A 25,700-nucleotide genomic window follows, 5' to 3' on the forward strand; every position below is an offset into this window, starting at 1 on the left:
GTGGGGGGGGGGGGGGGGGCACATCCTTATCTTTGCAGAAGGGCAAAAGTTTTAGAAATGCACCTCGTGTGTTGTTGTTTTGCTGCTGAATGAGTGGAAATGGAAAGTTGGCTCACTGCAGGTTTTTAAATAGCTGAATGGGTATTGACTTCCTCGCAGCCAGCAGCAGCAGCGGCACACACACACACTCACAAGGGGAGCGAGATAATTATTACAGTAACACTTGGTGATTAGCAGTTTAGCTTACAAATCTTGTTTGGCTTGAAGTAATGAATGGATGGATGTTTGGATGAATGAAGTGATGGATTCATGAATGAAAATGGATATGGAGTTTTTAAAAATTATATTTCCACACATTTATCAACTCTGTACCACTTTCTAATAATGCACTCTTTATAAAATGTTTCTAAGTTGTAACAGCTTTATCGCCAGGTTGTGAAACATCTCTTTAGCTGTTCGGTTATAAAAGCTGGTAATCAATTTATGAATGTACTTTATAATTAGCCATAAAGTCTCCTGTTAAAAATGTTAATAAGTTTTTGGTAAGTGGTGTATGCCTAGACAAAAGCCAAAAGGGACGTAATAATTACTATTTTATAAGCAGTCGAATACTTTTTTTATAGCATTGAAATATTTAACTGTCTCTATGAATTGGTGTGGTTGAATTACATTCTTTGAAATTTCTAGAAATGGAATTTCAAAAACTTCAAAAGCTCAAGGTTGACAAATTCAGGTAAAAATGTATCCGGATTATCCAGTCAAATTAGTGACCTTATGGCGCCTGGGAAGTGTCATGGAGGGAAAAAAACCCAAATTGTGTGCAAGAATGACCAATTTGTGTTCTCGATTTAATAATTCAGTATCATAGTATTTATTTGGCCTCTTTCCCTCTTATAGAGGGCAGCAAACACCTTTGGCTTGGTGCATTTAGTCAGCTGGAAATATGAAGAAGATGAAGAATAAGAGACTTATGACCCACAAGACTGAGGGTTTATGAACTGGATGGAGGTTTTTTTTTTGTTTTGTTTTTTACAGTGAAACAGTCCCATATCCCGATAAAGAAAGGATCTTAAAGATAACACACAGAATTGTGTTTAACCAACTAAAACCTGAAATATACATATCAGTCCAAGATCAAAATAAAACCATTTTAAATCTGAGAGAGATTGAATGAATTCAGATGGATGGTTTTCAAAGTAAAATATTTCATTGATACAAAGTCCTTAAATATTTACTTTTGTTTGCTTCCATAGTGAGCATGGGAGAACAACCACACAGTGATGCATGCATCTTAGAAATGTTGTTCATCCAATTAAAACAGCTTAATTTGAGACCCCTGACCTCCCACTTCTGCACACTAAGTGAAATAAAACTAAGCTAAATGGCCACAGTATTGGCACTTCAGATTCATCTGGGACATCAACACAGACTTCCCTTGCCGTTTGTTGTTATTATTACTCTGTAATCCCACCCTTTCCTTTACTTTCTAGTGTCTTAATCCATCACAGCATTCCTCTGAAGTTCTGACACCGACCAAGTCTCAGCATCTAAGAGTTTCTCTCTCGACGCAAGCCAAGAAATTGTCTTTCAAAGAGCCGGGACTCCTGTGTACCTCCCCTTATCATATCCTGTCTCTGATCTGGCATATTGTTTCAGATCTGTGGGAGAGGGAATGAAGAGTGAAAGAGAGACAGATTTGCTTGTAGTTGAATGTGCGTGTCAGACTTAATTCATGTGGAGTGATTTGGTTTAAGGGTTCAATTTCAGAATGCCAACATTTGAGCGCATATTGGAAGTGAACCGCCAAGTGAAGCCCAGCAGCTCTGAGAATAAGCTCTTACAGCTTGCGAAGTGTTGGCCATCCCCGTGCATATGTCACCCAGCCTGCCCGCTCAGACAATTCTCTTTTATCTGTGTGATTTACAGACAACAATAATGAAACCAACACGTGTTTGATTGTGCATTAGTCACTGATGTGCTGAGGCAAAGAAAGAGAGAAAAGGAGGGGGGTGAAAACAGAGGACTGAGTCATACAAACACACATGCACATGCTGGGAAGCAGAGGAATGTAAGGCTGAGTGGACGAGATGTGGCCTTAAAAAATACAAAGTATTAGTAAAGTAGAAAAACAACAGAGATAGATTGGAAATAAAGATTAGCTGTCCACACACGTCCAGATAATTCACATGATCTCAGTGCTTGTCAGAAACTATCAGTTGGTAACTGATGGAGGCGCCAGCTTTCTGGATGATTTCTTTTCGATCTCCTGTCACGTTGAATCTGTCGTTTTCAAACCTCCATTGCCAAATCCTGGCTATAATCTTGAGCTGCCACAGATTCTGGACTCTTCAAAGTGAATAAATTCTTGCTTGTTGTCACTAGGGCCGTAGTTGTCACTGAGGACAATGATGTCATGGAGTCAGACATTTTAGGAGAACTTGGGGGTTTTAGAGACCAGGAGGGAGTTTATAGTCTACGCAGGTGGATATTTTATAGGCTGATTCTAGTGATTTTTAGACTCAATGTATTTGGTTTTGACTTCTTTTAAGCCAATAAATATAAGATTCACTATTTCCTTGCATTGTGAAGAGACGATGAAAACTGAAAACCATGTGTGAAAATTCTCCAACTTCTCAGGCTAAATTCATAATTTAAAAGTGCATTGCATTATCTGAAAAATGTTTTGTCAAAAAACTGAAAACTGGCTTGTTTTCTTAGCTCCTAAAAAAATTGAAGATAACATGGTTTTCACAGGACCGATAAAGGACTGTATTGGAAAAAAAATTAACAATTGACTAAATAAATAAAATGTTAAACAAACTTAAAATAATCAAGGAAATGCTAAGACTTTATTTTTGGTGTAGTGTCACACCTACTTGGGGTAGGGGGACTCATTTCCTCTAAACAAATATATGCAAATCAGAATGAAGAATCTGTAGACAAGGAACACGACTTTGGTATCAGAAACATTCTGGCAGCCTATTTGAGTAGTATTGACCAATCAGGTTTGAGCTGCCTGCATGCAGGTAAACACTCTGTGTGGAGAGCAAAAGAGGCAGAATGCAATCTCGGAATCCATCTGAGGACGATTTAGCTTTTTATTAGCTTTTTAAAAGTTATATGCATTCAAACTGTCACGAGATGTTAGCGATGGGTCACAAGACTGCAAACAATGATATGTGAAAGGAAGAGGAAATCCCGGCCCAGATATCTGTCATCACTTAACCAGATATCCACTGGCTGCACCTTAAGTTCCGAAAACATTGGCTGTTGGTTGCCCCCAGAGGCTAAATTGTGGTCAGATGATAGCCAATTAGTTTCAAAATTGTGACTCATTCATCTCTGCATTTCTAAAATCCTGGCTACGGTCCTGTTTATCAATTTGAAAGTTGCACATTTTGTATGAAGGAATATGGGAATAGTGAAGATTGGAGGCGATCTTGATGTGAAACAAAAATAATCTTTACATAAAAATATGGGACAAAGTAACACTTGATAAACACTTGTAACAAGAAGACTCCATTTTTCATGTCATCAAGATATAATTATTATAATGAAATACAATCAAAGCTGGTTGAACAGTCGGCTTCATTCACACATCATTTATTCTTTGCACCATCACACATGCAGGCCGTTCCACATCTGATCCAAAGCCAGGAGTTACACAAGGACATGCTGAAATCTTTTACTTGCATCCACACTAACACTCTGCTCCTCTTCCTCCTCTCCAGCCTCTCCTCGGTGGGTTGGCATGGCCCAGTGATGAACGGAGCGGTGGTGCCTGGTAGCCCGGAGCTCTCCTCCTCGTGCCCACTGCCTGACTGGCGAGAGTTCTGTCAGCTCCATGCTCGAGCCTCCGCTGCAGACTTCGCTGACAAGTTCCAGCGCTTCCTGTCAGAGAACCCGTGCTACGACTCGCCTGGCGCCGATGTGAGCTTCTCACAGCACTTTGCCCACCACTTCCTGGAGTGCTTCTCCGCGGCGCTGACCCAGGCCCGGGAGACCCAGGCGTCTTCTCCGGGGGAGGACGGCTCCAACACAGCGCCCAAGTACAGCATTGTTCCTTTCCTGGGAATCCAGGGCTGCCCGCTGTCCTACGGTCACGACCTTTATCAGAGACGCAAGGACGCCGGGGCTTCAAGTGAATCTCTCGACAGCATGGACAGTGGAGGGGGAGGGATAGATGTGGGAGGCAGTGGCACCACCGCCTCCCGGGGCCCCCAGCCAGCCCACAAGGTGTCTGCTCTGGGACAGTCCCGCAGCTCAGAGGACGTGTCGGTCAGTCACCCAAAAGCTCGTTTCAAGAAGGGGTTCTCCCTGAGGAACATGAGCCTGTGTGTGGTGGACGGGGTGAAGGAGATGTGGCACAGACGGGCCTCCCCTGAACCCGATGGCCCCTCTGTTGGTGCCAGGAAAGCTAACGGGGGAGTGGGAGGAGGGGAGGCTGCAGGGGGAGAGAAGTGGTCCCAAAAGCTGCGGCTTCCCAGGGGTTCCCAGGGCCACAAGGCTGAGATGTTGGAAATCCAGAGGGAGGGAGCGCTGAGGTTCATGGTGGCTGATGACTCAAACTGTATGGGCGCTGCACAGTGGCAGAAGTGCCGCCTGCTGCTGAGGAAGACCAAGAGGGAGGAAGGAGGCGAGAAGTTCCTGTTGGAGTTCTACGTACCACCCAAGGTACACATGCACACGCCGACATGGAGGACTGTTGGGCAGAAAACATAGATCTAGTACTAAAATGATTAGTTGCTTTATGAATGATTTGATCAACAACAAATAAATTTACAGCAAATCTGCCAAACATGTTGGTTCTAAAATGTGATTTACTGCTTTTCTCTGTTTTATATTATTGTAAATTGATTAGCTTTGGGTTTTGGACTGCTGGTCAGTCAAAACAGTTAATTAAGAAGATCTCACACTGCTCTCTGCAAAAGTGAGAGGTGCATTTCCCCCTTATTCATTTCTCTCATTTTTAACAGTGTTGTTCAAGGTCTTAGTAGTAGTTACGCCCACTGCATCAAATACTAGATGTTTCCACCCCTGCCTGACAAAAACAAAAATGGACAAACATATTATTATCATAATATGACAGATCACTTATTATTATTTTTCAACAGAATCATTTCTATCATAGCAGATTTTTTCCAGGTACAGTGAGGAAGTAATTGTGTCCAGCCAATCTTTAAACATCTAATTGAACATTAGACTTCAAGATTGATTGAAAAAATGATCAACACATTAATAATACATGAAATATGATCATTAGTTGCAGCCCTACATGAAGTCCAGCCTGATAATCCAAGCCGTCTGACCCTTACTGACAGCCTGAGGTAACTCACGGATTTTTAGATTATTGCCCCTGACCTTAAGAAGGTCATGGTTCTGTGCAGCTGAGTGTGTGTAAATCTGTCACTGTGCTTTGATCAATGCTGGGGAGAGGGGGAGAGGGGTAAGGACAGGTGGGAAGCAGGCGTAGGAGGGAAGGGTGAAGAAGCTGGTAGAGAGAACTGGAGACTGTGAGAGAGAGAGAGAGAAGTAGCTGTTACATTGATTTCTGTAAGGGGGAGCGGATCACAAAGATTCCCTTTCATGTGCAAAAAATAAATATCGATTGGTTCTTCGTCTTTGGCAAACTGTCTGCTGTGACAAACTGAAAAAAGGAACCAAAATGGTTTTGTGAGTCACTCAAAAACTCCACAAGCCACAAGAGGAACATATAAAATTAAACTTCATAATTGTACATCAGCAGTTTCATGTGTTATGTTCCATTAACGTCCACACGTGGGAAAATTATCATCAGCTGAGGACTGGGCTGATATAAAGAGAAACTTCAGAGCTGCTCTGAAGTGACACATTAATTAAACACACACATCTCAACAGGCCTGCCCTGCAGACTCTCTGAGTTGTTTTATCACTGCTGTTCAATTCAGGTCTTACAAATCATAACAGTGCAGAGTCAACAGTGTCGAAAAGATACACTGACTCGTGAAATCTCACTCTTGCCTGCTTCTGGCAGACTGGCTCTGGCTTCGTCCCTGTCATGGCTATCAATCTGCCGATTGTTCTGTGTGAGCAGAGGCGGCACTGCAGCACGCTAACTACCTGCATTATGACACAGCTGCAGGCCCTGAGACGAGCCACTCTCTGGTTCATGTCGTAGACTGTATAAAATATGTTCACACCTTCCAAAGTAACATGCAATAACAGTAAGAGTAGATGTAAGTAACACATCATATTAATTGTTTGTTATTGTAAAAGAAGCAGCTTTAAGTAAAAATATTCAAACTTGTCTAAAAATACTAAAAGCTGTTTGGGCTATTTTTGTTGTTTGCTGGTGTGATTTTCTTATTTTTGTGGATAACTAATTTCCATTAATGTGGATGTTTTGACAGTGTTACCTGTATTTATAGAAGGAAAAGAAAATTAAAAAATATCCTGAGAAAATGCCACTTTTCCCCTTATGCTTTTTCAAGCGTAATATGCAGTAGCCTATTCACTGAGCGCTGAACACTGAAGTGTTAAGCTTGCAGGGTAAAGTTTTGTGTCAGGGCCCGGCCTCTCCTTCACAAATGTAATAATGTTGGAACATTTGTGAACAGTTCACAGAGCTGGGTTTGGCAAAAAAAAACGCAATATGTTTTTGTCACTTTGTCAATATTTTTATATTAACAATAGATCAAATAATATGTGTAATATGAGAGGGATCATTTCTCACAGACAATTATCGGCTGACTCGAGTTCCCTTCAGCTCTTAGCTTTTTTTTGTGTTTTTCAACTTGTTTTGGTTTAATGCCCCCCAACTTGACTGTTTTTACTCTCACTGCTCTGACCAACAGATGGCTGTTTTTAGTGAAAAAGCTCATTAGGTAACCTGAAACATAAAATTAATACTGATGTGTGTCTGCTCAGTGGGTAAATAGACAACTCTTTGCTAACAAATTCACCACAGTAACATGACAAATATCTCAAAACATTGACCAATGAAAATAAAACAATCTGTATGGCTACTATTAGAGACAAGACAGACAATATGTGTTTTTTGCCATTTGTGTGGACTAGTCCTTTAAGTTTTTTTTATCAAAAAGACCACACCACAAAATGGTAAGACTGACCACACCAACTTACTTCCTGTAAGAGCTGTGTGGTGGAGCACGTACAGCCATGTGCACTGGTTAACACTAGTGTGCACTAACTAAACCTTTCAATAGACAGTGAACACTGGGCTTGTTCTGTCCACAGTAGGGACAGGAAATGGTCAAACGGTTTAATAAAGGAAGTGGTTTTTGACATTTGATCCAGAGAAAGGAATTGTGGGTATGGACGACAGCCAGCTACGCAGGCAGATCAAGATGAGAACAGTGTTGCTCCAGACAGATCAGCTGATAAGCCTCTGCTAGACTATCAGTCGGCCTCCTTGTCGCTCTGCCTCTCCTGACACACACACACACACACACACACCACAACTCAAACACACTCATTCGATCTGTTAAGATTATCGTCTGGACCCAACTCTCTGCAGAGGGCAAACTGAGGCCAGGATGTTTTCTGTGTTCAACCGCTTGTAAACTCTTCCTGTTTTATGTTTGTTACAGTCAGTCATCAGGAATAATCTCTTAGAAATACAGTGAGAAATAAGAGACTACATTAAACTGAGCTGTGGAGTAATTTTAGCAGATTGTGCAATCTTTTGTAAACTCTTCCCTACTGTAATAATAATTAAAATGCGTGCCACTGATTTAAAACTCTTTTTAGTTTGCAGTTGGTCGGGACCTTTGTTGCATTAGTGAATACTGACCTTATATCTATGTTGCCACTTTTGTGCCAAGTAACCACCCACCATTATAACTTACAATTCAGTTAAATGTGACCTTTTATTCTGTGTATGCTTGCATGTTCACTTCAGTCCTCAAAGCCCAAAGTGAGCATCCCTCTGTCAGCCATCGTGGAGGTGAGGACCACAATGCCTCTGGAGATGCCAGACAAGGACAACACTTTTGTTCTTAAGGTAGGAACCGTAGCCATTTTACAACCACATTAACATGACTGCACCTTCCTCAGTTTCAGATGTAACTGCTATCAAAGAGCTAGCCCATGCCCTTGCTGACTTAACATTGGATTTGCCCTGTTCTGTACCCTGATGTGGTTCTTTGAACAGAGCTCAGTGTGTGATCGCAGTGTTTGGCTGCTTCCATAGGTGGAAAACGGGGGAGAGTACATCCTGGAAACCATCGACTCGCTGCAGAAAAACTCCTGGGTTGCTGACATCCAGGACTGCATAGACCCTGGGTAAACCACCAGATAAATATTTGCTGTTGGCTGAAGATGGAGAGAAGAGACGGAGGGGTGAAGGGTTGATGGGTAGGGGGAAGGAGGGGTAACATACACAGTCATTAATCATCAAATTAGTAGAGTTTTTGACAGGTTGCTTTAGCACAAACATTGGCGAGCTTACACCATTGACATTCCTCCACAGTTTCCTGGGTTAGTGGACGTTTGTCGGTGCAGTGCAGGCCGTAAACAGAAAGATTATTTGTGTCCCTGTTTGTAGGATGTGGATGTGTGTAGAGTTGTGTGTTAGGACTCGATGATGTTTGTTTGCACATGTGTATACGTTCTTGCGGTTCTCCTGACCTGCCTTCTTGTGTACAGTGACAGCGGCGATGACATCGAGCTGGCGTCGTGTCCTCATGGTCAGGCCTCCAAAGACTGCTCCATGGTGGCCTCTTGCAGCTGCGAGCTGCTGTCTGAGGGTGAGAGAAGACCCACTGTTACATAACATACAAATCTTTTGATCCTCGTGAATTTGTTCAAATAAAAAAAATGTGTTTAGGTGTGTATCGCGCTCCGGAGAGGCCATGTCCTACAGCAGCAGAGCATTACAGCGCCTCCTCAGTCCGCTGCAGGGAACCCCCCTTCACCCAGCACCCATCCCACATGCCTTTAGAGCGCTTCCTCCAGTCCCAGGGCTCCAACTCTTCCACAGGTAATAACACATACGTTTCAATTGCATATGAATACTCAAAAACACAGAAAGATTACAGATACAGAAAAAAACCTTGATTTGTTTTGACTCTGCTCAGGTGGCAGTGAAGGAGCGAAAGAGTCAGACGGGGATGCCAGCCTGGCGGGTTACCCATGGTTTCATGGTACACTGTCCCGCGTTCGTGCAGCTCAGTTGGTGCTTGCAGGCGGGGCCAGGAGCCACGGTCTCTTCGTGATTCGACAGAGCGAGACGCGGCCCGGGGAGTACGTCCTCACCTTCAACTTTCAGGGCAAAGCCAAGGTGAGACAATAAGAGAGAGGAGACATAGTGTAATGTTATGTGATTGAGTTGTACACTCCCTGTAAATTAACTAAGAGTGAGGGGTGATCATAGTGTGGCATTGATAGTTTATGTATAATGAAAAAATGCCCATCTCAAGTTACCAGAATCAAATGTTATGTCTTCAATTTGCTTATTTTGTCTGGCCAATAGTAAAAGTGTATGTATGTAGTGAATTTAAAATTATATGAAATGAAAAAAGGAGGACAATTCTCATATTTGTGAAGCTGGACCTAGCTCCCAGCTGCGTTAAATTCACTCAAGCTTGTTCTCATGACATTCTGGGATGCAGCTACTGCAGCTGACAGCAGACCAAGTTGTTCAGGCCCTGGAAAAGATGCAGTAATGTCCATGTTTTGTGTTCTCTTATGTAACATGATCCTTGCACATCACATCCTGCCAGCCGGCAGTGTTGAGGAAGTGTCAGCCTTGACATTCTGTAGCTCTGCTACCACAGCAAGACACCTCTCAGATAATGTCCTGACCTCTGTCTTCGGCTGTCTGTTTCAGACGTGTCTGACACTTTCCCTACCCTCTCTTCGATCATCTATCTCTTCCTCGTCATTGCTTTCAATCACAAACCTTACTTGCCCTTGTTAACGTCCTGTCTCATTTTCTTCCCTTTCCTTCTCCCTCCCAGCATTTGCGGTTGTCAGTGAATGAAAACGGGCAGTGCCACGTCCACCACTTGTGGTTTCACACCGTGTCAGACATGCTGAGACACTTCCACGCCCACCCCATCCCCCTCGAATCTGGAGGCTCTGCTGACATCACATTACGCTCCTATGTACAAGTTCAGCGAAGCTCCACCACAGGTACACAAAACACAAATTTTAAATTCTCACACACATGCTTAAAACCACACCATAGCTGTAGATTTATTTGGAGATATGTTCACTCTCTAATTAGTACAGTTGATGTCAAGACACTGTCATGGTGTTTTTTATAACATGACTTTTCATGTCTAATATTTGTACTGTAATATTTGTAACCTGGACCAAGTTAAGTAAACCACAACAGCTATGAAAAAGGCCCATTACGCAAGTAAAGGTTTGCTCAGACCTATTCATTACTATAGTTCGACAGATACTGGATTTTTGAGGCCAATATTGATATTTGAGAGTTTAAAAAGTATGATAATGATATATTAAGACATCTCTCCTCTTACAGGACGCTGAATTCATAAGAAATAAAACATACTTTTTCTCACTTCAGGACACTCAGAGGTTTTGTTGCTACAGCCTCACTTGGTCTGGTATGACCAGAACTAATTTAAACTAAACTTGCTGTGTAACTGACATTAGCAAGTCAGTATGCTGACGTTATTTAAATTTAACACATGTGCTACTGTTACACTAGGTTTTAGCATTTACCATTATCACGTAACTGCCTCAGTTGTCCATATTAAGGTTAAAATTGAGAACGTTCAAGCTTTTGACTTGCAGAGAGTGGAAACATTCTGTAGACAAAAAGTGCCTCAGCTGGACAGTCACTTCACATGTCACCAAAGGATAACTAAAGGTGAGTAGAATCTTCCAGAAAGTCTGATGTGTTGATGCATAGCAGAAGTTTGTCCTTATAGCTGAAGGAAGCAGAGCCCAACCTCACTGAACCCCCCATACTAACACTGCTCCTGCCCTCTGCTCTTCTGGCATGGGATGAATGCCCTCCTGTACAGGAGAGTGAGGGGGCGATTATACCGCAGGAGTTTTGCATGCAGGCCGAGACTCCAGCCCCAACCCACCCTGGTGGTCACAAAGAGGCCCTCTGTTTCCCGAAACGCCGGACCTACACACACTCATGCATTCACCCCCATACAGACACTTACATAAAGTGAGGGTTTGATTCAGGACGTAAAAGGCTTTACTGATACACTGGTCAGGCGTGTCTTTGGCACCAGTGTTGTCAGTGTTATTGCCCACCAAGAGAAAGGATAATACAGGACACTCTGCCTGTGTTTACAAGCTGCTCTATGAGGGAGCCTTTTGTCAGCAACTCTCCAGTGTAACAGAACAAACAATTATCAGCAGCACAGCTTCATCTATATTATTAATCCTCTATTCAAATGATTTCTTTCTTCTTTCCACAATCTGCTACAGATGTGACTGTGCCTCCAGTACTCACCCCACCCAGGGATGCAGGCTGCCGGACAGATTCAGCCCAGCCAGCTCTCCACCCTCCTGGGATCACAGCGCCTGCAGGGCCAGCTCCTGATACACCGCTCTCCTCGAGCACCTCCTCCTCACCCACCACCCTTCCTTCCCTCTCCCGCAGTGACCCAGGTACTGGAGGAGGAGTAGGAGGAGGGTTACAGAGTCGGAGCAACAGCTCTGAACGCCTGCTGGAGGCCTCTAGTGGTGCATCTGAGGACTACCACGATGCTGAGGGGACTCGCAGGGCCCGAGCAGTGGAGAACCAGTACTCTTTCTACTAATGGGCCCACAGCAGTCTACAGTTATGTATTTTCTGGATTGGATGAGATGCTGAAAGTTGGAGGAGACATGGGAAGCTCAGCTGATGAGGAAAATGGTCCAAATCACTGGATCACCCGTCGTTTTGTTTGTTTGTTTTTGTTTCAAGGCAATTTCCTGTTTCTCTGATTTGAGAAGGGAGGTGAGATCTTGCCGAGCACTGTGTCCCACTGATGAATCCGTCAGGCCCGCAGCTTTTGTTTCAAACTCCGTTGTCAAGAATATCAGTGAACAGAAAGAGAAACAGAAGGTAGAAATGGAGATGTGATGGAGCAGGAGACGAGACTTAGATGAGCATAGGCAGAGAAAGCAAGAGGAAGTCATCCAGTGGAGTCATATGGCTTTGATTCACCTCCTCTGACCACTTCCTGTTCACCCTCACCCACAGTTCCCTGGGAGCAGAGCCTGTGTCGCCACCCTGCCGAAGGGTTGAGAGTTTGAAATGACCCTGAAGAAACAGTCCCTCCCCTCAGAGCTCCTACGAGCTCCCGAGAGCATCCCGTTAATGTTTGTAAAGCTGCTTTGAGTCTGTCCCGGATATCCTCACTGTCCCTGCAGGGTTTCCCTACAAAGTCCTGCTCTGGGTTTCTACACTAACATCAGTACAGCAATCATGGGTGTGTTAGTGTTAGCTCAGAGATGTTTTTCTTAAACGTGTGCAGCCTAAAGGTTCTTAGTGCCTGACAATTACCTTGGATTTGAACGGACGATTGCCCATAGCGAGGAGGAGGATGTTGTTGATCTTGCATTATTCTCACAGTTTTGTTGACAGCTGCAACATACACAGGTGGCCATATGTTATGTTACATATCAGATTAAAAATGCCGAAATGGAAGATGAACAACACAAGTTAAGCCTGTACGAATCTGGCAGGATGGCTCCCATTTTGCTGTCGTACTTGGTTATTTCTATGAGTGTGTGGTGGTGTATTAGAGTCCAAATATTTTTCAATGATCAGTGTGCTACAGTAGTGTTTCTAAAACATGGTTTTCAAGGTCCCTCCGTCTGGTGCTGGTTCTGTATTCAAGCTTATCATATCAATAACCTGTAGATTAGATATGCTGTTAATATAGGAGTTCACTTTGAAGTAATGCCTTTAAGATATTATTATACCAAATCCAGCATTTATCGGAGGGACTGGGGATTTGTTTTTTTGGTAAGATGGTAGTATTGTGTACTGTCTGTGCGGCCTGGTGTGGACAGGAACGCTACAGGCAGTAAGGTAAAGGCGTAGGGTTAGGCTACTAGACGGCCATGCTCGAATAGAAAGATGTGACGTTGCTGCTTTACTTTATGCTGACAGAGTACTGAGCTTAAGTTTTTTAAGTTAATAATTCAAAACTACAGAATATTTTTCTGTTTTTCTGTAAGAACTGACGTCATGGTCCTAGACATTCATATATATATTGCAAAATATCTGTTATATCCTCTTAAAGGAAAAGTTACTTGCTTGACATGATACTACTCTCATGTCTGTAAACAAAAATATGGAGCTATACTGCTAGCAAATTAAGAGTTACCTTAGCTTAGCATAAAGACTGGAAACAGGGAAAACAATGTTCCCGTTCTGGACTGTCTCATCCACCGTGGGAGACGGTCCCCAAAGGTCTGCTATAAAAGCTACTCTTTAATGAAGGTGGTGAAGTTAACCAGACATACATTTGCAAAATGTAAAATGTGCAAAGTTTTATGGAGAGTTTCTCGGACTATTTCTTGTCAGGCAACCAGTGGAGACTCCTGGAAGTTAGTGATCCCAACTGGAGTCCATCCAAATATAAATATGGCACATTAACCCCTTAAAATGGTGATTTGTTGTTTTCACCCATCGATATTTGTACAGATTAAATAAATGAGAGATAACATGCTCATTAGAGAGCTTTAGATGTCCTAGTGTGCAGATTTTGTTACTTAGCTGTACAGAGTCAATGTCCCCTGTTCCCAGTCTTTGTGCTAAGCTAAATTAGCTGCTAGCGGTAGCTTCATATTTACCATACAGATGCTAGAGTAGTATCAAGTTTTATCAAGAGTCATCATCTGTCTTTTCAAGCATGGTCATTTAGCTTCGGAGGTGAAATTTCACTTTCAGTTGAAGAGCTGACGGAAAAGTTCATGTGCCAATTTGAATCCTATTTTTGAAACATATTTATTCCTCAGCCGTTGTAAATTACATTTTTCCTATCGAGTCTTATTTATGTACAATTGATTGATTCTTCTTGATGAAACATCCTCATTGGAACCTGTCTGTTGCAAGAGCCCATCTCACATATCACAGATTGCTCACGTCTCCCTTTTATTTTCTTAACACTTCTTAAAGCAAAATTTTCCGTTGTCTGACTGAGTTTTGAAGAGTCTGTGCAATTTTGTATAAAGTGATGTACTTGACATACTACTTTATATTTCTGTGAATAAAATGTGAACAACCTATTGCACATTTTCAGCAGTTTTTTACCCATAAATGTCACAATCAGAGTGAAAATGTAGGAGATTAAAGGCTCAGAAAAGTCAAGAGCTTTAGTGTTACATAAGCCGATAAAAGTATTTAGAGTTATGGGGCACCGGTCTGCAGAGATAAAAATATCTCATCTCTATTCATTCATCTGCCGTGTGGTTTTCTTTTGTTTCAGTTATGTTAAATAAAACAGGGTCAGCATATGTTCCATAATTAGGCCCTAATGTGAACACAATTTGAGTTGTAATACATTCAGTATTAGTGCTAGCGAACCACATTCAAAGGTCACAGTTTAAAGTGTTTGACTTGTATTGACCACTTTCAGTCACAGACATTCACAAGGTTTGTTTCTCATATTTAGCATCTTAAGGGGAGATAGACAAAATAAACAACAGCAACAGCATTTCACTGCAGGCTGAGACTTCCATAACATGCATTAATATCGTCCCACATAGACTTTCAGAGTTGGAAGAAGTACTCAGATCCTTTACTTAAAGTAATAATACAACAATGTAAAAATACACACAAGTATCATGGGCTAAATGTGCTTAAAGCTTAAAAAATAGAAGTACTATAGAATAGCCATTTAATTGTGTTATACAGTGTGTAGATTATATAATTATGCTCTTCAACTTGTTTTTAATTCAAATGAACCTCCCAAATAACTGATTGTATCTTCAGACAATATGTGGTGTGTCGTGGCTCTACAATTAAGAAACCTGCAAAGAAAAGAGGTTGCACTAAATAACGTTGACTAAAATAACTTGATAAAAGGTGGTTGTTGCAGGAAATGAATGTGTGGTCATTTTATATGTGATCATATGTTTTGTGTGTAACATCTTAATCTGTAAGAAGTAATTGCAGCTGTTAAATTTAGTAAAAAGGGTAGGAAGTAGCTGAACACTGAAAAACTTACATTAAGTACAAGTATCTCAAAAGTATTCTTAACTACACAGTACTTGCGTAAAAATACTTCATGTTCTTTTCACCACTGCAGAGTTTAAGCACATTGAGCTCCTTGGGCCTTCAGTTGTAACACATAGATCATTAAAATGCCCTGTAGAGGTCAGATCTTATAACACTGGAAAACAACAACGACAAAAAAAACACCCAAGGACATAAAATGCTCACTAATTGCAACTACATATTTACATTGATAAATAAAACTCAGAAGAAAGACATATGAATCAAACTTTTTTTTTATATTTGCTTAATACAGTTGCCCTTGTGTGGCACCTTATTTTTACAGTACATACAGATATACACAATTAAACACCTGGAAGGTGTCAAAAATGTGCATTCATTTTTAAATAGATCATCTTAAAAGTGCACAGTTCAAAATTAGTCTACTTTACAGAACCAGAGGAATTGTGTTGTTCAGTATGAAACATTGAAATTTTCTTCATCCTTGTGCAGCACTTTGACAGACTTTGGTTTAAGCTGCCAAAAAGGTTATTCCGCTTCATACTTGTCACTACTTATATAAAGTAAATAAATTATGATTTACACAGAAACTTCACAACAGTTGTTGATGGTACAAAGACTAAACCTGCGATGAGACGTCCACATCAGGTCCTCAGGTCCTGCAATGGTTGCAAGTAAGCATGAACTTTTCCAAGATTGTGATGATATGAATGTTTTAAAAAAAAAACATTTAATGTGAATGATATCTTATCACCCACACACTGGGTGCCCTTGTGATTCATCAAAGAGCTATATGCTCGAATCCTTGAAGGAATCAATAATCCCACAATCCTGCAATGTGGTTTGCAGATTTCCAGTTTCTAATTGACATTACAGTTTTTTGATCCAGCACTGCTTTCTAGATGAGGCAATACTTATGAATAACAAGACTTTCTATGGCCTCTAACAAAAACAGTGAGCTTTTGTTTATTCCTGCAACACACAAAATAATTTTCTTCAACTGCCAGAAACTGTGCAAAAATTGCAAAACAGTCTGAGGTGGCACCCCACCCCCCTCCCTCCTGAGAGTCCTAACGTGCAACCCCCAATAGGGACGTGTCCGGCTGCTGCTTCTATTTCAGGGCCTGCTGATGTTGACAAAAAGTAGGCCTGCCATGGCCAGCAGCATTGCCACAGTCATCTCCATCATTTTCCACTGCCTCCACCTGCTTAGATTCTCCTTCTGTTTCTCCTGCATGCGCTGCTTCCTGGCTCTCATGTCCTGTTCCCTCTGCAGCTGCTCCCCGTAGTGGGCCTGATAGAAGGCATCAAAATCAAACATGGTCTTCCCTCCCGGTTGGGAGAACCGCCTGGCTCTGTGTTGATGCTGCTGCTGCTGCGGGGAGGCTGAGGATCTGCTGGTGGTCTCCTTTGAGGGCGGTCTCCCTGCACTTTGAACGTCTGACTGGCTCAGAACACCCCGGTCGTACTTCCTCCTCAGGCTGATGTTGCCCAGCACTGTGTAGGCCTCGCTGATCTCAGAGAAGCGCTGGGTGGCCTCCTTGCTCCCTGGGTTCTTGTCTGGGTGGTAGATAAAGGACTGCTTGTAGTAGGCCGTCTTAATCTGGGACTGTGTGGCAACGGGAGACACTTTGAGGATATCGTAATAGGCCGTCCTGCTTCTGTACAGAACAGGAGTATCTTTTGAGTTGTTGTCATTCCTCCAGCTGTAGCTTCTTGTAGTTGTAGATGCTTGTAGGGTATCAGGGTGTAGTTTCAGACGCCTCAGTCCACCCCCTGGCTTCTCTGACCCCTGCTCTGCCAGAATGAAGATAACAGTGCAGAAGGCTCTGAGCTGCTGAGGGGACCTGAAGGTGTCAGGGCTGAGGGAAACAGCTCCTCTGCTCCAAGCTGTCCTCCTGCTAGGCAGCAGCTTCTCCTGGAGGAGAGGCTGCAGTCTTGCTGAGAGGTACAGGGCTGCTTTATGAGCTTGGAAACTCTGAACAAACCCAATAAAACGGGATGAATCCAGCTCCAAAGACGGAGCACAACACAAAGTTCCATTTTCCTGTTGACTTGCTGTCACTCTGGAAAGTTTCCCTGATTTGCGTCGTGTTGATCTGCTTTTGACTGACTGAACGTCACGCGAATCCCGGGTTGATTCCTGTTTTATCCGACTGTCACTGAAGGTGCATTTCACCAGCAGAGATCCGGAACTTTCTCCGGTGTTTCTGAGAGCGGACAGCCGGTAAACTCCGCTCCCTAGCCTCGGTCCGACCTCTGCCATTTTACTGACAACATAGCCGGAAAACCGCTGCTGTATCCGGTAACGTCACACGACGAGGAACCAATAAGAGTCAATGTTTACAGGAAATACTTCCAATAGTTTTTGTAGAAAACGGGGAGGTGAAGAGTTACATATTTCTTGGCTCACATGTTATAAGAAACTTTTAAGATGGGCTTTTCTAATAAAAATAAATGTATCTTTGCGGATTTAGGCCTATTTTAATTTGATGTCATCCAGGTCTTCTTGGGAAGATTAGCCTATATGAATGATTGGCCACCAAAAATGTAATTCTTGATTTTCAATACAGTGTAATATTTTCTTGTGTTGTGTGTTGGTTGATAAAAACTATTATCAAAAAATGTGTTTATGTTAGACATTATGTGTTTATATAATACATTTGCAATTATATAATTAGGTGTCAAAGCATGCTACATCCTTGTGTCATTGTTTACAAACAAGATAGTCCAAATGTTTATCCATGTTGTCAATATAACAGTGTACTCTTTAAGTATTTTCTGATGTAAACTATAGCTAAGGTTTTGATGACAACATATGAAAATGCACAATGCTGCATTTTTTCAATATGGCATATCAATTTCAACAGTACAAAGTTATACATTGCATGAGATTGGACAGGATTCACAGGTGTGCTTTTACTGTTTGTACTGTAAAAGAAAAAGACAAAACTGTTTTACAGCACTGCATAGCTCAATGGTAAAAATGACAAAATAAGACATGTAAGCATGGCACAACTTAAGCAGACATTCCTGTCTGTCACATCACAGACTCTCATCCACATCACAACATTTATCTTCATCAATTCAGATGCCATATACAAAAGAAGTCTGATAGACATGTTTAGAAAATTATTATTATGACAACGTATTCAACCATTTTGCATGTAGTGACTTATGCAATGAACCTGTGCCTAAATGTTTTGGGGGTTAAGAATATTCTATACCAGTATACTACCAGTATACTACATTGTGATCAACATGACATAAGTGATGGAAACAGCAGACAATTGTACGTAAGCAAAATAATTAGAAATTGCTTTTAGCTAAGAAACCTGTAATGTTTACCTAGACGCACAGTAGGTGGCGATATAAGCTTCTGTTTTTTTCTGGTGTGCTTTATTAAACTTGACGAAGAAGTACGTCTACGTCGCTTGCGTGTGACGTCAGTATTCTTCACGTGTGGACGGTCTGCTACCACAACATTTAGCTTGTTTATGAACCGATTATACAAATTAACTCCTCATCCTGTGATACCGACATACACACAGAGACAGCCATGACCTCCAACTGCCGACGGCCTGAACACACAGCTCCTCCAGATGTGGTCAGTGACGCGGTTTATTTTAGTTTTTAGCTGCTAGGCTAACTGTAACGTCCGAGCTACCTGTTTCATGTTTCAGCAGGAGCATTACCAGCGTTTTAACAGGGAATTGAATACATGCTGACTAGACGAGAAACTAACTACTCGGTTGTTTATTTGTAATACTTGAATTAGCTCTAGTGTGCTAGTTTATGTCTGACATGTTTTGAAATGGGATGTAATGATGATTCATGAGAGGCTCAAACTGAAGCTACAGTGGAGTCAGCTGACAGCCGATGTTGTGAATTGTTTTATTTATGTGTTAATCCGATGTGCTCTTATTCCCGCAGTTCTACAATGAAGTCGAGGCGAAGAAATACTCTCAGAAGTGAGTATGAGGGTTATTTGTGCATAACTTCCTTACTTGTCACTGTGGTCGCTATGTTTGAAGGGGATATCTGCCAACAAATAAGTTTTTTCCTATAATAATGAGCAGTTAGGTCTATTGTGAATTTAATTTTCTTTAAAAAGACACATTGTAGAGTCGGTAGTAAGTAAATACAAGAGCTGCTTCATAGACAGGTTACATTCTCCTACTAACACTTTAACTATTTTAGATTTTTCCTGTGATATTAGACATTAGTCATTCAGTCACCAATACAAATATATTATCAACTCCAATTTCCAACTTAAATATACAGATTTCTGTGGTTGTAGTGTATAAATTACTTTCACCTTTAAGTTGGCTCAATGTGGGATTTACCCTTTAGATGAAAAATGGGATGCAGCATTCCCAGTTGTGTTTCTGCAGACCTGCTCTAGAAAAATTGCTAGCTGAAGAAAGATTGCTTCGGTTGTCTGGTAGATGATGGCAGTTTGCCACATGTAAATGTTGAGTTTGTTTGTTTTACAGAATGTCTTTTCATTGCCAGAGGTCACATCTACAACTTTAACCAAAGTTTTTGTGTTTTGCTGCTTCACAGCTCCCGAATGATTGAGATCCAGACCCAGATGTCAGAGAGAGCTGTAGAGCTTTTAAACCTGCCAGAGGGACAGCCTTGCTTCCTGCTAGATGTAGGGTGAGTGAGTGAAACTGACAGTATTGCACTATTAAAACGGCACTTAAAGTAAAAATGAATAATATTCTTTTTCTGTCATCTTGTCATGGACAAAGTCATAGTTAGATTAAGTGTTGCCTTGTTGGTCCTTATTCTCTGTCCCGGTTTCCCTCGTGCAATAAACAAGAGGCACAAAATCAATAGGACGCTTTTAAATTTTCAATAATTTATTAAATATACAATTAATATGGATTACATAAAGTTATAATTAAAGACAATTAATAAAATAAAATGATAAATAGAAGTAGAGTTAAGACCAAATTTGGTAATGTCAATTTAATGGAGAGTTTTATCCTCCTTTTCAGAACCTAGATAATTCCTAAAGATTACTCAAGAATCCTCAAAGTCACTCAATTTAGCTGAAGTTATACTAAATTTAGTAAACATTTAACTTGAGATTATATTGATATTCAATGATATTTGAATTATTATTCCGAATTCCTAAAGAGAAATAACTGACCAACTTTGTCGGAGATGATTCCTCAAACCCTCTGGAAATGTCTGAGGAACACCTCCTTCCTTTCCCTAATATAAACCCCTAAAAAAAAAAAAACTACAGCTACGTAGACAGCATGGCGTACTTCTAAACTGCGTCAGTTGAGTTCACAAAAACAAGCTATTAACCTGATGTCCCTTGTGCAAATGATGTTTTTCGTAGGCAATGTTTTTCCCTACATAAGGCAATTTAAAACAATGAAAACTTTTTCTTTAACATAGTTATACTATAGGGTACATATACACTTCATAATAAAGGTGATTACATTAAGCATCCTTAAACCTCAAAGTCCCAAAGGTCAGATGTTTTTCCCGTGATGCGAAGGACTCAGGTGACTATCTGTCTCTCAGGTGCGGCTCTGGTCTCAGTGGAGACTACCTGTCAGAGGAGGGACACTACTGGATTGGAATCGACATCAGCACCGCAATGCTGGGTTAGTCTGAAACTTTAGCATGAGAAGCTAGAGCCTCATGATATGATTCTGATGTTGTGATATAATCTTAAATATCATGTGGGATTTTGGTCTTAATAATGTGAAGAGGTTTAAATGTTATCTTTCAAGTTAAATTATAACTTTCTGAAATGGTTAGACTGAAGAATACTAGACTGAAGGAAATGAACAGTTATCTATCTATCTATCTGCTCTGTTGTAGTGATATCACAAATGATTTCTCTAAATCTGTCATGTCAACACTGCGTGAAAACATTTGTCTTTGTTAAAATATTGCTAGAACTAGAATATATTCCCAAAATGTTCCAGCTGTTCCAGACACATGTTATTGAGCATTAAAAAAAGGCTCCAGGCACTCACTTGGCTTTGCATTTTAATTTCCATGATATCTCAGATGCAAAACGCTTAGGTGCTCATTTGCGCGCACTGCCATCAGACTGTACAACAGCAGTGGAGACCACAGGCTATCACAATCACTCTGACCAGCCATCTTTAGTTCACTTCCTTTTGTATAGTTTCTGTTCTTATTTCTATTATTTTATTATTTGTACTTCTAATTATTTATTGTTTACTTTCTCTATGGATCTTATTTTTGTCCTTGTGCTGCTGCAACACTTGAATCTCCCCTCTGGAGATCAATTTTATCTAACTTTGAGAACACACAGTGAGGTGTAAACCAATGTCAGCTTAAATGCAAGTCCATCAAGACATTTTTGGCTTTCCTGCCTTCATCAAGGTGGTATTTGTTTTGTGGTGGTTGTTTCAATGTTCCTTATATGAAATTGAATGATTAGTAATGTGACTTAGAGAGACCAAGTTTAAAAAATGTTATGTAAATCTTTTTATGCACTTTTTTACAAAAAGTTTTACATTTTAACTTAACAGTTGATCAAGTATAAATGCCTTCCTTGTGACAGATGTTGCACTGGACAGAGAAGTAGAGGGAGACCTTTTAGTGGGGGACATGGGCCAGGGGATGCCTTTTCGTCCCGGCACCTTTGACGGTTGCATCAGGTGAAGAACACAGCATGCTTATGTTGCAAGAATTTTCCCTGGATTCATTTTGAATAATCTCTGACTTTATCTTTTGCTTTTTCCCTATCAGTATCTCTGCCCTGCAGTGGCTCTGCAATGCAGACAAGCGGACACATAGTCCTCCAAAGAGACTCTACACCTTCTTTAGTACGCTGTACTCCTCTCTGGTAACACTCTTGTTCACTTCTTCAACAAAAATTCATCATCATATTTTATGGTGACGACCTTTACTAACTTCTCCTTGCTCTTTGTCTTCCAGTCAAGAGGCGCACGTGCAGTTTTTCAGCTTTATCCAGAGAACTCGGAACAGGTGAAACAACGTTTTGGACAGTGGATGTAAAATCGGAAGTTTTCTCCAGATTCCCTTACTCACCTTCAGTCTTCTTCTCTCTCTAAAGCTTGAGCTGATCACGACGCAGGCCATGAAGGCAGGCTTCAGTGGAGGCATGGTGGTGGATTACCCCAACAGCAGCAAGGCAAAAAAGTCAGTATCTTTCAGAGGCTGCACTGTTATTTTGATGTGTTCAACTGCAGTGTTGGGAGTAACGTGTTACAAAAGCAAAGCAGAATGATAAAAAATCGGTAATATTGTACCCGTTACAATCTCAGTAACGCATGTTATAACGCATTTTAACCCAAAATTAAGTGGTGTTTTGTTTTTTAGTAATTCACCAACACCGAAAAACATTTCGGCACCAGAAAACTAATCCATCAGTAAAATAGTAATATTATTTCCTGTTGCAGGAATCCGATGGTTGAGATTGTAGGCAGTGTGCAAACTATGGGGGAGCTTGGCTCTTCTTAACAAGATGGTAGCTCCTGTGATGGATCATGCGTAAATAGATTTCTATAGGCTGTGTTTGTGCTTTAACCATAGACTGTGTAAAACCATAAATTGCTTTCATGATTAGAGAGACTGCCGTCTGTTCATCATGATCGATCCTGTCGGAGTGTCGATCCTGACGAGGATTCAAATAATAAATGACGTAATGGTGCTGTACTTCATGCGTAAATGCTTAAATTTTTATGACAAAGACCCACCTGATCCGCGGATATAACTCTGGGCATCACTAGAACCCAACTATGCAGCACATCTTACTAATCAGAATAATGTGCCAATTAAATAGCAGTGACAGTAACTCCAAAGTAATGTAAAGCATTACAGTTCAGAGACAGTAATATTGTAATATAATTAATTACTCTCAAATGAACGCAACTAGTAATCTATAATGTTCCAATACATTTTGGAAGTAACTTGCCCAACTGTACTGCACTGTTCAGCTGCAGCCATTTGCAATTGATTCCTTCCTAATAGCCTGTGAAATTAGTAGCTGTGTACTTGCAACACAAGGCTAATTAGAACAGTGTTGCATTCATATTGACTGTTGTTGTCACATTAGCCTCGTGATGAATTATCTCACATTAAAGCGGTTTGCCTGATTTACCCTTTCACGCACACATACATCTTGTTTGTTTCCAGGTTCTTCCTATGTCTGTTTGCTGGAGCAACAGGAGTCCTCCCCAAAGTAAGAAACAAAGGAATTGCCATTGGTGGATATTGTAGATGTCTGCATTTCATTATGACCGCTGTCGTCTTTTTGTTAATTTCAGGGATTGGGATCAGAAACTTCAGATAGAGCGGTTCCAAACCAGGTCCAGTTTTCAGGACAAAGGTAAAGATATTCACGGCAGGGTGACTCTCAGATTATTGTGATAGTTTGTTGAATCTGTTTACATGGTTGGAAGTAGCAGAGTTTTTCAGTCAGAGTTTATCTGGATTATTTGTTTGTTGCTGTTTGTTATTCAGAAAGATGTGATGAGATGCAGCCTGAGGCCATTTGAGAATCAGATGAAAATTGTTCAAATATTTTTGTTTCTTAATGTGCTTACTGCTGAAAATGCGCACAAAGCAGATACCCCAAATATATTGCATTTTAACACACGTACATGTTACTGAATTATTTGAAAATTTTGGTTAATTATATCATTTATAATGATTTGCTGGTTTCACCTTCTTAAATGTGAGAATTTGCTGCTTTTCAATAACATTTCTGATAGTATTACTGAACATATGGGTTTTGGACTGTTGGGTGGACAACATTAGTAATTTGAATATTGTGAAATTGGGATCACCATTTTTCCCTATTATTATTATTATCAACTTTTTATAGACAAAATGATTAACCGAAAATGAAAATAATCATTGTTGTTGCCCTACTTTATTCTGATTAGTATAATCTCTATTTCGTCATTGATTTGTATTACACCAGCCATTTCCTTTCCTTTAGCATAGGAAGCAGGTCTTGGCCATGATACGTGCAGGTTCAGTCATACCTGCTTTGATGAAGCCAAAAGACCGAGAGAAATCTAAAAAGGGCCGTCGTCCTGCCTGACTTAAAACTCTGTCCGGCAGCTTTTCCTTCCTTTTACATATGGATGTTGAAGTTTCTCCTCATAGTTCCACAAAGAGACTGGACATGTGACACATTTTGCATCAGAGGCAGAGTTTTGGATGCGGTTTGTGATGAGGTGCATTTTAAACAGACTGATCTGCCAAATTTTGTCTTTGTGAAGATGCCGGTTCAAAAACATGAAGGGGAAATCAGTGAAGAAGGGACGAGACTGGATCTTTGAGAAGAAGGAAAGGAGGAGAAGACAGGGACGGTATGTGTGTGAACGTATTTTAATCTCTTTCAGAACAATTGATTTATCTATCTTTGATGTTCTAAATAATGTGATGTACTTAAGTTTAACTGAATGACCTCTAATTAGCTGTATTCTATAACACTGGCTTCTCTCTCCCCTGTGTGTTTGTTGGCCTGCAGGGAGGTTCGAGCCGATACAAAGTACACCGGACGTCAGAGGAGACCTCATTTCTAGCTCTTACTCATGCAGCTGTGCTTTCATTAGCTTTCGTATGTACCACCTCGCTCATAAGCACCTCTGGAACTGGAGAGTGTTGGGACTTAATTTTTCAACTCTTGAATTGAGATGCAAGAGAAAAACGCTATTACAGCCAATCCTTTTTATAATCAGTTGAGGGTTTGTCAGTTTGTTTCTCACAAATGGTGGTAAGATTTCACTCTCCATGTTCATGTTGGCTGGAAGACACCAAGTACATGGACAGACGTGTACTACTCACATGTCTGTAAGTATGTACTACTTAGTAACACAATGTGCACAGTTGACAGCACCATCAATGTCATAGAAATAAAACATTTTTTTTAACATGCAGTATTTTCTCAATTACAAGTGCACAAAGAAAGAAGAGTATTATATTAACTGTTTTTGTATTTTCCAGAAAATAGAAGAAAAGCAGACTCCATGTACTAGTGAAAACCACGCTGCAAAATAGAAATGCACAATGATACATATTCACATTTGTGTGATGGTCCTGGACAAACTGGCTGTCCATTAAGTTAATGAACATTACAAAAAGGGGAGAGTGAGTATGAAGAAAAGGGCGCTGTCATAAGGGGAACATTAAACTAAATGGACTTTCAAATAAAATAACAGTGCTGCAACTATTATATTATTCAACTTTATCCTTTTGGGAAATTCATTTTTGTATGTTTTGTTTGTTTGATGTTTGTCTTATCAGTAGAATAGTACTCAACAGACCTGCTGTATAACCTAATAAAGACATGCAGACTACTGATAAGGTAATTCAAATGGATGTTTAGTCTCTATTTGCACAGGTTAAAAACACTACATGAATGGATAAAAAGATTGCTGGTCGGATTAAAAGCCCCAAATGGGAATATGAAGGCATCTAAAACATAATTATTTACTATTCTGCAGAGTTGTGAACTGAAATGTAAGACATATGTGTAAGACACACGTTATTTTTTAAA

General features: G+C 40.8%; 3 protein-coding genes across 3 annotated transcripts; 2 read left to right on the forward strand and 1 right to left on the reverse strand.

The window, feature by feature from the left end:
- The first annotated feature begins 3,629 nt into the window (after positions 1-3,629).
- LOC123985594 (SH2B adapter protein 2) lies at positions 3,630-14,214 on the forward strand. The gene is made up of 8 exons (XM_046073238.1): positions 3,630-4,674; positions 7,901-8,002; positions 8,192-8,283; positions 8,647-8,747; positions 8,828-8,980; positions 9,078-9,280; positions 9,960-10,134; positions 11,419-14,214. The coding sequence occupies exons 1-8, from the start codon at positions 3,673-3,675 to the stop codon at positions 11,751-11,753; spliced, it is 2,163 nt and encodes a 720-aa protein (XP_045929194.1). The 5' UTR covers positions 3,630-3,672; the 3' UTR covers positions 11,754-14,214.
- Positions 14,215-14,530: 316 nt separating this feature from the next.
- Positions 14,531-17,443, reverse strand: dnajc30b (DnaJ (Hsp40) homolog, subfamily C, member 30b). Its single transcript, XM_046073250.1, has one exon. It carries the CDS (start codon positions 17,427-17,429, stop codon positions 16,281-16,283), a length of 1,149 nt encoding a protein of 382 aa, XP_045929206.1. The 5' UTR covers positions 17,430-17,443; the 3' UTR covers positions 14,531-16,280.
- Positions 17,444-18,580: 1,137 nt separating this feature from the next.
- On the forward strand, positions 18,581-25,386 carry bud23 (BUD23 rRNA methyltransferase and ribosome maturation factor). Its single transcript, XM_046073260.1, has 12 exons — positions 18,581-18,770; positions 19,097-19,134; positions 19,730-19,825; positions 20,711-20,793; positions 21,729-21,825; positions 21,917-22,013; positions 22,106-22,156; positions 22,245-22,330; positions 23,327-23,372; positions 23,458-23,519; positions 24,421-24,510; positions 24,672-25,386. Exons 1-12 carry the CDS (start codon positions 18,723-18,725, stop codon positions 24,724-24,726), a joined length of 849 nt encoding a protein of 282 aa, XP_045929216.1. The 5' UTR covers positions 18,581-18,722; the 3' UTR covers positions 24,727-25,386.
- Positions 25,387-25,700: the final 314 nt, after the last annotated feature.

The sequence above is a fragment of the Micropterus dolomieu genome, linkage group LG17 (assembly GCF_021292245.1).
Source record: "Micropterus dolomieu isolate WLL.071019.BEF.003 ecotype Adirondacks linkage group LG17, ASM2129224v1, whole genome shotgun sequence".
In the NCBI taxonomy this organism is placed as follows: Eukaryota; Metazoa; Chordata; class Actinopteri; order Centrarchiformes; family Centrarchidae; genus Micropterus; species Micropterus dolomieu.